This window comes from Poecilia formosa, unplaced genomic scaffold (genome assembly GCF_000485575.1).
Source record: "Poecilia formosa unplaced genomic scaffold, Poecilia_formosa-5.1.2 Scaffold27, whole genome shotgun sequence".
Classification (NCBI taxonomy): Eukaryota; Metazoa; Chordata; class Actinopteri; order Cyprinodontiformes; family Poeciliidae; genus Poecilia; species Poecilia formosa.
The window spans coordinates 2,228,623-2,241,577 of NW_006799966.1; the positions used below are offsets into that span (position 1 = coordinate 2,228,623).

At 37.4% G+C, this 12,955-nt stretch overlaps 2 protein-coding genes across 3 annotated transcripts; one reads left to right on the forward strand and one right to left on the reverse strand.

Annotated features, from left to right (window-relative positions):
- Window positions 1–206: 206 nt before the first annotated feature.
- On the reverse strand, window positions 207–5,772 carry cunh1orf35 (chromosome unknown C1orf35 homolog). The gene is made up of 8 exons (XM_007548649.2): window positions 5,652–5,772; window positions 3,715–3,865; window positions 3,581–3,626; window positions 3,410–3,492; window positions 2,798–2,870; window positions 2,562–2,644; window positions 2,304–2,438; window positions 207–917 (listed from the first exon to the last, which is right to left on the reverse strand). Exons 1-8 carry the CDS (start codon window positions 5,746–5,748, stop codon window positions 662–664), a joined length of 924 nt encoding a protein of 307 aa, XP_007548711.1. The 5' UTR covers window positions 5,749–5,772; the 3' UTR covers window positions 207–661.
- On the forward strand, window positions 5,175–12,372 carry guk1a (guanylate kinase 1a). Of its 2 annotated transcripts, none has more exons than XM_007548644.2 (7): window positions 5,175–5,525; window positions 8,097–8,210; window positions 9,344–9,385; window positions 9,487–9,722; window positions 9,805–9,889; window positions 9,982–10,067; window positions 11,399–12,372. In XM_007548644.2, exons 1-7 carry the CDS (start codon window positions 5,504–5,506, stop codon window positions 11,435–11,437), a joined length of 624 nt encoding a protein of 207 aa, XP_007548706.1. In that variant the 5' UTR covers window positions 5,175–5,503; the 3' UTR covers window positions 11,438–12,372. The 2 variants fall into 2 exon arrangements, with proteins under 2 accessions (XP_007548706.1, XP_007548705.1); XM_007548643.2 differs by lacking the exon at window positions 5,175–5,525 and adding an exon at window positions 6,292–6,383.
- The last annotated feature ends 583 nt before the right edge of the window (window positions 12,373–12,955 follow it).

Here is a 12,955-nt window from a genome sequence, read left to right on the forward strand (position 1 = left end):
ATAAAAAAAGACCAGTCTGGTATTTGGCACTCTTCTTAATGAACATCTTGCTCTTTTGTGTGTGTGTGTGTGCACCCCCCAGGTATCAGCATGCAATATCTCCTCTTTCAAACCCATTCAAGGCAAATGCAAGCACTACACTCTTGAGTGAACAGCATTCCACTAGTATCATACAGCATCAAAAAGAATCAGTCGAAGCCATTTCAACTAAAAACCTAAAATTGGTTTATTAATTATATCCTAATACAATATGCTTTATAATTTATGAAATTAAAACTGCATCCACATTACAATACTATGTTTCAATGAGAAGGGAAAAGTGTCAGCTAATGTATGTTAGAAAAAATTATAAGCTGAACTTTCGCCTCATAGGATTTTTTTTTTTGGGAAAAATCAAAGCCAAAAAGGTTTTGGACAAACAAGCAAAACAAATACACCCAGTTGTGAATTTAATGACAAACTGCTTTGGAAACAAAAAGAGCTCATCACCAAAATTCAATAGAAACACCAAACTCATCTTTCCCACATGAGGAACTAGTAGTATGATATAAAGCTCAACGTAAGAAGCATCACAATTTTCCTGGCGGTCCATAATCCAGGAGGTCCCAAAACGCTGCGTGTGCACTATGCATCTCTGGTTTTGGTGGGGGAGCGCGGGACATTAGTCGTCCGAGTCTGTGTCGTGGCGTCTCCTGTGGCTTTGTGTGGCACCAGCGGGGGCCTTCTTGTGGAAGGCAGAGTTACTGCGGGCTGGAGACCCCCCGTCAGAAGAGTCTGTGTCGTGCCTCTGCCGTCGATGACGGGGGCGGGAAGGCTGTTGCTCGGCCTTTGCTCCCTCCCTTGAATGGCTGTCATGGGGTCTGGCTCCACTCTGACTGTGGTATGATGGATTATGATGATGGTGGTCCTTTCTGTGTCTGAAAAGTAAAAGGAAACAATCAATGAGTGTGGGTGTGGTGGGGCATCCGATAAGACGTAGCACACACCACTGGGGCATCAGCGACTGCATGGTGTTTTATGGGGGACATGCACAAAAAGAAAAAAAGCTGCTTTAAAACCTTCTATCAATAGTTTGTATTTGCACCTCTCAATCTGTAAGTAAATTGTATTTATATACATCACCTTTCGCAAATAAAAATCACAAAGTGCTTCCCAGATAAACTAAAAACAATGACGCCCTCCATCTGAAGCTAATTCTATTGTCATTCTCACAAATTACTTCCTACAACTCCTGGAGGCATCGTAAATCCTAAATATAAGAAAATACCAAAATTGAAAAAATACATTTGCAAGGAAACAAAATGTAGAACGGTGTCCCAGCGCCATCTAGTGGTGATCTACTATTTTGCATCACTGGTGTTAACTCGTATAGGAAACATGGAGACAGTACAAAGAAATGATGCGTTTGAGTAGAAAGCCTTTGATGTCATTGCAATGAATGTATACATGGACATTAGAGTGCTGCCACTGCTAATTTTTAAAAACATAACAGTAAATGCAGGTAGTTCTGTACAAAAACATAATGTAAAAGAAAATCCCATGAAGAGAATGTGAATAAAGGAATTTATATATATATATATATATATATATATATATAAATATATATATATTTTTTTTACATTTTCTTGGTTTTCCAGTGAGTGTCGAGCTAATACAAAAAAACAAACAAAAAAAACAAAAAAACAATGGATGTACTCAAAAAAAGGATCCCTAATTCTAACACACTATGCTCAGTCTTTGTTGTCTAGAGAATGAGTTTTTCCAAACTTTTTCAGTTTTGCCAAATGTTTTTATCGGTCTTAGGATTGCAGAATTCTTGGAAACCTAATTGTTGTTGTCTCTAAGCTACCATCCCGTAGTAGCAAATCTCTTTCACTTGAAGAAATGCTAAGCCAATGTTCAGAGCAGCAGGTTTCAAATAAAATGGCCACAATTAATGACAAATCCAAGTCTTTTACTTTTACCAACATAACTCATGTAATATTAAAGAAAGAATAACACCTGCTATTAGCAATTTTAATCTCTACAAAAAGTAAAGTTGTAAAACGCAAAGATGCAATTTTTTAAGGTCTTATCAGCTCTAGTGGCCTTTATTTGAGAGTGGTCAGACAGGAAAGAATGGAAACATAACCACACAATTTCCAAGAATGAATGAATGAATGAAACTATAAAAGCCAACCAAATCATGCTTCCAAGGAGGCATTTGTGATTATTTCACACAGTGAAATTGGATGATGTTTCTGATTTGATATAATGTCTGGATTATTCGAGTACATCACAAACCGGTTTGTCATTGGACATACCTTTTCCTGTTATCATCTGATGACGTGGACTCAGAGGCTGACGAATCTCGTCTTTTCCTTTTCTTCTTTTTTTCCTTCTTCTTCTTTTCCTTTTTGTTCTTTTTTTCTTTCTTTTTCTTTTTGCTCTCATGCAAACTAAAATTAAACAAAGGTTGACCTTCATTATCATGGCGTATGACATCCAGACTCCCATTTCATCATGTCCACTTAATGCTGGGCGTTTTGTAAATGTAAAGGGTTAGTAAAATTCACATTTACCCTTTTTCTATCTCTTCTGGTTTTTCAACGCTCTCAGATGTTTTTGTTGCAGATGTTTCTTGACGACCTTCAGTCTTGTGGTGCTGCAAAACAAGAATGGTTACGATTTTGCACTAAGGCATAAAGATGATAGCAGGAAATAAATCTTAAGTAACCATTAACTGAACCTGCCACTGTCACAAGGATTTCACGTCAGATAATCTGCATTTAACAGTTGAAAAGGAAACTGAACTCACTGTGAAAATTGGCAGACCCATTTTCGCCGCTTCTTTCTCTTTTTGGGACAGCAATATCTTCCGTGACCCCACACTTCAAACACAAGCAGAGGAGAAAAACAAGCACTTTGTCAGCCAAGGCTATTTTTTTCGGTCACACTATTTAACCAAAAGGTTAAATACTACGTTTAAGGCACCACAACCATTCGTGACATTTTAAAATTGCTTTACACAGTTGAATTGTACGAGAATACTGAGATATGACTCAATTTGCTGGTGTTGGCCTGGACTCTGACCGCATGGATTATTTGGATCCTTTGGATAAGCTGCAGTTGCCTTTTTTTCCCTCACAGATACAAATACAAAAATCTAACTTAGAAAAAATAAAATCAGGAAGCATTTTAATGTGACAAAGTCTTCAAAATGGTAGCAGATTAATTTAGTAACATGAAGCCTTGAAAAACCTCACCAGATCTTTGTTTGCTCAGATTTATAATTGGCAAACGAAACAAAGTTGTCCTATTAAGCCATGTTATTTGATCATCTCAATTATTATTTGTAACTTGATTACAAGGACTCACATTCCAGCTTGAAATGGAATCATTGCTAATTTTATATGACATTGGTAATCACCTGGAGCTTCCCAAGCCTGATATACGATCCACGCTCCTCTCTTCACCATCAGCCTCTTCCCTTCTACAAACCTCTACAAGATCCTGTGAAAATTGAATAAAATTTAAACCATGTGATCTTAAGCAATTGAAGATACTCAGATTTATTCTGTTCACTAGCGAAACCACTTACCTCTTTGGTGAGACCAGTTGGTTGTCTCTTTATAACTTTGTGTCCTCTAAATTGAGAATGCAAATGGTTTGTCAAGCATTTTGAAGCTCTAAACTTCTTGTGTTAAATAAACGTACATGTGAAGTCATACATACAGAGCAGCCATCAGCGCCTCCTCTTCTGCTGCTTTCACAGCAGCAAGTTCGTCCTCTTTGGATAACGGTTTGCCAGTTTTTTTGTCTTTTGCGTACCACGTCAGATCTTTACCTTTTTGCCATCGTCCAACCGGTGCCATCAAGGAGTTTCCTAAGAACAAAACAGAGCAAATGACTGGGCACAATTTAAATGTTGATGTCAAACAAATTCGGAAGCATGTTTTCCACCCAGTTTCTTACATTTTGATTTTTATTGCATTATAAATCTTAGTTTTGCACGACTATGAGCAGTTAGGCAACAAGTAAAACACAGCTCAAATGTTAAATGACTCACGCGTTTTAAGTTTGTATTACAACCTAAGCTTTGATTTTCACTGAAAACACACCAGCTGGACTGTTTAGGTTTAATAAAGTTATTAATTTCCCACTAAACAGTGACAATGCAGAGACACTCCTCCTGGCTCTGACTGGTTGTTTTTGCAGAAGGACCACAGAGAAGAGGCAGGAGTGTGATTCTTTTCACAGACTGTCTGTCTCATATTATACTGTCACAACAAAGTGACAGTTTTAAAAAAGTTACCTGCTGCAGCTTTAACTGATATAGAGTGAGGAGATTTTAGGATGAGGATATGTACTCAAATCTTTTGATTTAGGTAAATATCCTAACTAGCAGCATCTTATATCAATCAAAGGTTATTTATTAACTGTTTGGTAAATGAGGAAAAGGTGTGTTAAAAGACTGAATTAATTTATTTTAGTCAGGTTGTGTTAAGAAGGAACCCGACTTTGGACATATTTCTAAATTATTAAATGCTATGTGTCATATTTACAGATGTAGATCAACAAGAAAAAACGGCATCTAAAATTTTATATGATTCAGTAATTCAATTCAAAAAGTGAAACTTGTTTATGTTAGAAAACTTCGGAGAAATAGCCTATCTAAAATGCTTCTGAGATTGCCTCTGATTCCAGAGTAACTTATTTTATTGATTGACAGTTGTGGCCTGTTTCCCAGATATGTCCATGTATGGCAACTCCTGAACTATTACTGTGGTCCTAATTCACACCTTTTGAATTTTCCCAAAGACAACAGTTAGTTGTTAGTTGTTAATTATGCAGCAGCACCAAACGTCTTTCCTTCCAATCAATTTTCCACTATCATATGTCACTCTTAACAGGCAGCTTTAGGAATAGCCTGTTGTGGCTTACCCTCTTTGTGGAGGGAGTCAATGACTGCTCAACAAGCATGTGACTGTGTAGTAGGACATAGCTTAATCTTTCTTTTTTTTAAGACCTTATGTAGCTCCTATGAGTGACTATCATCAAAAGGAAGAGAAACAAACTATATCCATTTGAGTGTAATCGACGTATACAAGTTTCACATATAAAAATTAATTGCTGAATAAATTAATTTCCCGACGTTGTTCTAATTTACTGAGATGTAAATGTATGGGTTTCAAAAAATTAGGACTGCTACATGCTAAAATGTTTAATCAACACAATTTCGCAAATTGTTATCTCATTTGTTTACTACAGAGATACCCCAACGTATAACTTGGCAAACAAGTTGTGCAAGGCTCTTTTAGCTCGCCTTTTATGTCACATCTGTGCTGCTACGTAGCTCCTCTTGTTTGGCATGTTGACTAGCTGGGCAGCGGTCAGGGCACAGACCGCTGAGAGGCTCTTTCTGCCTAAGGAGGAGGCAATGTGAAAGTGGAAACTTGCTGTGTTCGGGGGAATAAAACACGCCTTCAAGAGCAAGCAAATCAAGCCGTCCAGATTCTATGTAATGAGGGACTCTACATCAAAAGGTATGAGACAGCCGTATGTGGTGGGGCAACATGTGTTTAGAGCCTGCGATTTTTAGCCATCTTCCCTCGTCGTTTGCTCGCTAGCCGTCTGATTAGCACTGATAAAAGCTGCGCTTCTGAACTTACCCAGATAATTCTCTCTGTGTTTATCGACTTTCACGTCGTCCCAGTTGAACTGGTCCTGACCTCCGCGTAGGCCCCCAGATCTTGACGAGCCAAACATTTTAGGGAGAAAAAGTTCCGAGAGTTGAGAGAAAACCAGTAACACGCCGCTAGTGCGCGCAGCTAACGCTAGCAACCCAAACCGTGTGATTGGTCCGGCCTTCGGGACTCCTTCATCCGGGGAAGTTGTGCGGTGAGTTTTAACTTCCCACTATCGAAAGAGGGAGCAACATGTTAACTGGTATGGTTTAATTTTGGAAACGTACGCCAATTGAGGCGGATGTTTTTAAATATAGCAAAAGAACTTGCAGCAGCGCTGCCTTTCAACTAGCCTATTTCAAGCAGCTATGGTAACAGCGCGTCCTTAACGTGTTTATACAGCTATTATGAACTACTTGCAATAATATAAACATAATAAATATATAAGTTCTGTACTGACGTTTTTCTAAAATGTTTGTGGCTAACGTAAATTACGAAAAAAAAAAACCGTTTCCTCGTTTTACCGCGCGTGGTTTTGACGCTGAACGCCGATGTTTTGGTCCGCAGTGATGACGCAGGCAGCACAGTTTTTATCTAATGGCTCTCACAACGAAAGCTCAGGCCAGTAGATGAAGAAAATCCTCCGGAAACGGTCTCAGAGGCTTGGAATAATCTAACCCTCGATGTACCTGAGACATTTTACAAGACTATTTACAGGTAGGAGGCGTACTGTTTATGTTTTATCGCCTCTTTCCATCCCGGATGTCTTAATGTCTGGGTGTGCCATTCATTCCTGGAGTTTGCTAGTTGACATGGTGTACCAGGAAAAGATGGAGCTGAAATGTAGGGAGTTTTCAGTTGATTGATATATTTTTTTTTATGCAACTTTTTACCTTTTTAATTTGTAATTTATTTTGAGCTGTAGCAAGTACCCAAGGAAGCATTTTAATCAATATGTACTAACTGAAAATTTCAGGTTTTAACTTCTCAGTAATTATATTCACGTTAAGACAGCATGAAGGATCTGCAGCTTGTAGTAAGTTCTCAGTCACTCACCACTACTTCCACATTTTATTTAATTAAATCTTTCAAAATCAAGTGGTGTTAATAATTGTTTACTTTTCTTTGTTTTGAATTATGGTGGTTTTAACAAGTAAGAATAATCAATCGGAAATATATGCAGTCAAAACATTTAAATGCGATTTGAGTCTGGGTTGTTATTCTACACAGATTGTAAACACTCATTACTCTACATGTGGTGATAGCACTGTTTAGCTTCTCTTTGTCTGCACTGTAAGAATTAGTTCTATGTCCTAAAATTCAACCTCCTTAGGAAATCATTTAGGCTGTAAAATATCAATAATATCTTTTAACAAAAACATAACATAATACTGGAAAAAAATAACGTGCCAAACAGTTTTAAAGACTAAATTTATTTATTTATTTACATTTTAAAGAATATTTAAATGATTACTAAGGAAATGTTCCATCAAAGTTTTTTTAGTTTCAGTTCTTAATGTTGTCCTCTGGCATTTATGGAACTCCTGTGATTTAACTTTATTCATCAAGGCAAATACTAGTCACATGAGTGGCAGTGCACGGGCTTTAAATTAGTTATGGCACTGAATCCAATAAGTATCAGTTCCTGCTGGTTGTAGTACCATGTGATTTTTGTTTCCCTTCATGCATTTCTTTATTATCTGTTGCAAAGAATAAAAAATAAAGAAAAACAGAAGCTGTTTATAGTGTTGTGTAGCCCTGCCCCGTCCTCTTGCTTTCCCCACCCCTTTCTATTTCTATTTCTGCTTTCATTCTGTTCTGTCTCTATCAAAACCCTCACCTCTCACTTCACCTGCTTGAACTCTTGTTGATTAAAAGGTAAGGAGAAGCTCTCTAATCTTTGTTTGAGCATTCTTATGGAAGACATCGGTAGCGGATTAGATGTAGCATCAAAGTGTAGAAACGGTGGGAATATGCGAGTCGAAACAGACTCTTGGCTTGAGAGTTTTTTGGGCTTTTTCCCACAAGGAAGTTGTTGTATAATTGAGCTTTGAATGGTTTTAAATGGCTGTTTGTGTGCTATCCAAAGCAGCCTTTCTTCTTTCATCTCTTGTATGAAGTTGTTTTTTTGATATCATGTTCAGGTTCAATAGTTTCTACTAATGTCTTCCCTAGTGACTCTGGCTCAAAGCAGGCAACTGTATCTTTTTTTTCCCTAAGTTAACCACAGGCCACATCACTTGGTTATTTTTCTCCTCAGCATGACTCTTCTCAAAAACATTTACCCACCAGTGCTGGAGTGTTGAAAAAAAGCATTTTTTTTTATTTTTTTTTATTTAGACCAATTTTTACTTTTATGAGTAAATCCTTACTGCCCCACCTAAACATTCTTTTAAATAACTCCAGCCATTTTCTTCTCTTCTGTTTCAGCTATGGCTGGACCCAGGCCTGTGGTGTTTAGTGGTCCGTCCGGGGCAGGAAAAAGCACCCTGCTGAAGAAACTTATCAAGGAACATGAAAATGTGTTTGGCTTCAGCGTCTCTCGTAAGTGTGTCATGCTGTAGCTTGAATAATAAAAAGTCCGTCTTGTGTTTTTGGCATTTTGTGTTTATGATTTTGATCACTTACTCAAATAAGTGGACTAAAGGACTTTGTTTTTCTTTATGGACATATAAACATATATTGTCATGTTTTATTAGGTTTCAGTTTTTGTTTTTTTGGGTTTTTTTGGGACGCTCAATACTTGTAAAAAATATGAATATTCAGCAATGTGTGAAACATTTAGTGCACTTTGAAGAGTGCACTAGTGTTGTAAATGTATAAAAAAAATGTATCAAAATTATCTTATTAATCCCTTTTGTTCGATGTGTTATTTTGCCATTTATAGAAGCAGAAGTTGAACCATATAATAATCAACAGCTTGTCCAAATCGGTCTGTTAGTTGACCAAACGTCCACATACTTACAGCTTTGCATCTGAATAGAGACGAGCAAAATTGAGCTTGTGTCAAAATGCAAATTAACTCAACAGTGGGAAGCACTAACCTGATAGCAGTAAACCTGCTGATAAAGCAGGTAAATCTCCGTTCGGTATTGGTAATGCTACGGGTTTAATTAGACTTGGGGATCAGGTTAAGGGTAAGATATTGTATAAGTTTCATACATATGCCTGTTCTTTTACTTTTTATATAATAGAGGGAGTTACTCTCTCCCCTGTTACATTAAATGGAAATTTGTCCATTAACTCTTTATCTTGGGCTAAAATATTTCAGGACATGTTTACGTTTAGAACTGAACCCAATGTTTTTTTGTCAAAACAATTCTTGGCAGATGTAGAACTGCTGGAGCAAGCCAAAAAAAAAAAAAAAAAAAACTTCCCAGTGTCCTTTTGTTGCCAGGAGGATTTTGGTGATGAAGTGAGATGTAATTTTTCTTTTTCTTCTAGTGATCTGCATCGTTTCAAGATGTTGTGTCCTGTTATTTGCAGCAAACTTGGTTATGTTTTATCGGTTTTCTTTGTGATTAGGATGTCTTCTACTCTTCCAATTTGCTCTGAGTGTTATGATTTTTATTAAAAGCTGAATAAATGCATAGTATAAAAGGAGAAAAGACATCTGTAAGTACTGAAACTTTTTGCAGCTCTGGAGTATCTAACACTCATATCATTTAATCTCCCAGATACAACAAGAAACCCTCGTCCAGGAGAAGAGAACGGCAGAGGTACAGCATGCGTCTCTGCTTTCACTGTAATAACAGCAGTCCACATGCTTTCTTGTTTTCTATAAGCCCAATCCCTCCGTGTTCTGGTGTTGGATTTTTAGATTACCATTATGTTACGCGGGAGGCCATGCAGGCAGCCATAAACAACGGAGAGTTTATCGAGAACGCAGAGTTTTCTGGAAACCTGTACGGCACAAGCAAAGCCGCCGTCCAAGCCGTCCAGGCCAAGAATCTCATCTGTATCCTTGACATCGACATGCAGGGCGTGAAGAACATCAAGAAGACAGACCTCAATCCCATGTACATCTCCATCCAGCCGCCATCCATGGAAGTCCTGGTGAGCACAATTGGAATTTGTACAGCCAGTTTGGTTCTGTGAGTTTTCCTGCTAATAATCAATCTCTTGTTGGGAGTTACAGGAGAAGCGATTAAGGGACAGGAATACCGAGTCGGAGGAGAGCCTTCAGAAGCGTTTACATGCAGCCAACGTGGACATGGAGTTCAGTAAGGAGTCACCATTTATTCCCTAACCTCTAAAGTAGAGCTCCATAAGTATGTTTAAAATGAAACATTCTCTTATGATCTCTCCCATTTAGGTAAAGAACCTGGCATGTTTGATGTCGTTATTGTCAATGACAATTTGGAGGATGCTTATAAGAATTTAAAACAAGCTCTTCTTGAGGTGAGCCACTTTTGCGGCTGTATTTGTATCAAAGGAGCTAAAATTGGCTTAACCAGCAAGCTGCTCAGCAGTTGAGAGTAGCTGTGAGGACGGTCAGCTGTACCGTTTCAACTTTTGATGGAGGAGACAGAAGGTGCTGCTGTCGTTTGGAACCCAAGAATTAACGAAGCAAAGCACATGTGTTTACAAGTGTGAAAACACCTCTGGTGAGGAGGCAGTGGTGTTAATTGGTTTCCACTCATCCAAGCCTCAATAAGGGCATGTAGAAACACGTAGACTCGCTGACAGTTGCAGAGCAAGCACAGATCATTAACACTGGAGCAGAGGAGATGGTTGGCTTTGCAGTCTACTAAGAATATTGTATCTGTAAAGTCAACAGATTTCATCAGGATTTAAAGATTCCAATTAAAATGAATCTTTTGTTAAAGTTTGAACTTATGGACATATCAATTGAATTTTCCCATGTTTTATCATGTTATAGTCACAAACCTCAATGTATTTTTCTGGGATGTTGTAGAGCAACACAAAGTAGCATACTTTTTTTTTTTTTTATATGCCGCATAATGACAAAATGGTTTTCAGATTTTTAGCATGCCTTTGTAGTCACACCCTCTCAGTCAATACTTTCAGGAAGCACATTTCACTTAGAGCTGCAAGTCTAAGTGAAGACTTAAAGCTGGAGACTGAAATCTTTGCCCACTTTGTAAAGTCATTCAAACTCAGCCAGATTGACTGAGCTTTTATTATGTGAAAGATACATATTTTAATCTCCTTTTTTTAATTGCTTACTATTAAGATCTTTACTTTTGGTCTGGCAGATCACCGCTTGAGTTTTAGTCCAACTCGTCAATCATTGTTTGTTTTGAGTGACTGACAGTTAAAATAAAATAAAGACTGGCCATGTCACTTTTTTTTTTTTGGATTTTCAGTGGACCAAAGGTTCTTGAACCTGGTTGATAATTGAAATTACTATATTTTGGACTTTTGTGAAAAGAAGGTAACACTCATAATTATATACATGATGTACAGGATCTGTATTTAATTCAGAATGACCCATTTTAGACTTTCCTATATTAGATCTTAACTGATCTAAGTTTGTCTAAATACAAAAAAAAAAGTCTGAAGCTGCTGTGGCAATTTTTCATGGCATTTTTGGAATACACAATAATAAAACCCAACTGTCTTATGTTCTAATATTTAAAACAAAAAAAAGACAAAAATCTATAAATCTGAGCCTGAAATATGAATTTTGAAATGTAAATACTGCAGGAACAATGCAGGGTTTATGTGTTTGATACATCTTGTAATGGGCTTGATTTTTCTCTCTGTAGGAAATTAACAAAGTCAAGAAAGCCAAGGCTTCTTCGTAGAAGATGGCACAGCCTGGCACCTCATCCATCCACTCCCCTATAACTCCAGACCTCCATTTGACATGTACATTCCCTCAGATGGTGGTCTGTGAAACTCAGACAGCTTATTTTAAGGAATCTACAAACATGTATTTAGATGAAGTTAACTTTCGTAAAAAAGAAAAAAAAGTGTTTTATTTTTGGTTATTTTTTTTGGGTTTTTTTTTTTTTTTTTTTTTTTTTGTTTTTATTCTTTGGAAGAAAAGCTACTCCAGTGAATCTTACTTGAAGTCTGACTTGCACAAAACAGGAAAATTCCTGTTGTTACGGAGTCCTCTTCAGTCAGGACTGCCTTGTTCGTGGTGCATGAAACGGGGAGCAGCGTGACCCATTCCATCAGGTGGACAAACCGGTTTTAGGATGTAAAGCCAGTTGACATGACATGCTGGTTGTTGACAACACACTGTGCTCACCTGGTAGTGTCAATTAGTGGTAATGAAGTAGAAAAATCCAGAGTTGTGATATGTGGTGGTGGTGGTTGGGCAGGGTTTAAAATTTATATTCATCTCTGGCTGTTTACAGGAGGTATATGCAAGTCAGGCATACTTTTGAAACATTACTTTTATTCCAGAGTTGGTAAAGCAATTCATTTTAAAGCTGTTTTGTTGTTGTATACGTTAACAGTTTGATAAGTTTCATTTTTTTGGATTCTGTTGTGCTCAAGTGAGTTAAATCCAATCTTGCTTAGAGAAACAGATCCTTTGTCATCGTCAGTTTTTTTTTTTTTGTTTTAAGCGGGGAATACAAAGTTGACTATTTTACAGGTGTGATTTTGTAAACTTTTATATGGTGTAACTTGCTCACATTGTAGCTTTATGTGTATAGTGAAATGACATTCATTTGGCTTTAAGGCATAAATAAACAGACATGTTTAAGGTTTTCTATATTCCATAAAACAAAAAAAAGCACAGCAAATCAAATTAAAGGGGCAGTATTATGTAAACCAGGTATTTTGTTTTGAGTGTTGCATTGATTATTTTATGCATGTTTGAGGAATCTTCTAATCTTTTCTGGCAGACATTCGAGTTTGCAAAACGCTTGATGGGACAGAGCGCTGCCTTTTCCACAAAGCTCCTCGGAGCTGTAATATCTAAGCAGAGTTTCTGCCTCACAGAGCAACCCTCACCCACACATCCCTCATTAAGCTCCTTCAGACTAGCAGCAGCAGCAATTAGCAAGCACCTGGTGGAACTGCACATCAGCTGAACTCATGTAAACTACTTCTCAGTGCAACGCTCCTAAGAATGATGTTAAAAAGCTTAATGGATAACATGCTGAAGGTAGTAGTTAGTTGATTGTGTTTTTTTTTTGTTTTTTTTTATCACAATGTGCCTGACAAATACATACTGCTGCCCCTTTAAAGGACGTCTATGATGTACTTGTAAACTAGCATAATTAATTTTTCCAGCAACTCTTACAAAGTAAAACTATTAATGGGACTTTGCAAAAATCAGTTCATCTGACCAAAAGTTATGTATT

Excerpts from the sequence above, each read along its gene's own strand:
- cunh1orf35 (XM_007548649.2), bottom strand. The coding sequence starts at position 5,748 with ATGTTTGGCTCGTCAAGATCTGGGGGCCTACGCGGAGGTCAGGACCAG. Across the intron at positions 3,493-3,580 it reads CAACTGGTCTCACCAAAGAG|GATCTTGTAGAGGTTTGTAG; the intron begins GTAAGTGGTTTC and ends CAATTTTCACAG. Across the intron at positions 2,871-3,409 it reads TCAGGCTTGGGAAGCTCCAG|TGTGGGGTCACGGAAGATAT; the intron begins GTGATTACCAAT and ends TTGTGTTTGAAG.
- guk1a (XM_007548643.2), top strand. The coding sequence starts at position 6,350 with ATGTACCTGAGACATTTTACAAGACTATTTACAG. Across the intron at positions 8,211-9,343 it reads GTTTGGCTTCAGCGTCTCTC|ATACAACAAGAAACCCTCGT; the intron begins GTAAGTGTGTCA and ends TTAATCTCCCAG. Across the intron at positions 9,890-9,981 it reads CAACGTGGACATGGAGTTCA|GTAAAGAACCTGGCATGTTT; the intron begins GTAAGGAGTCAC and ends TCTCCCATTTAG.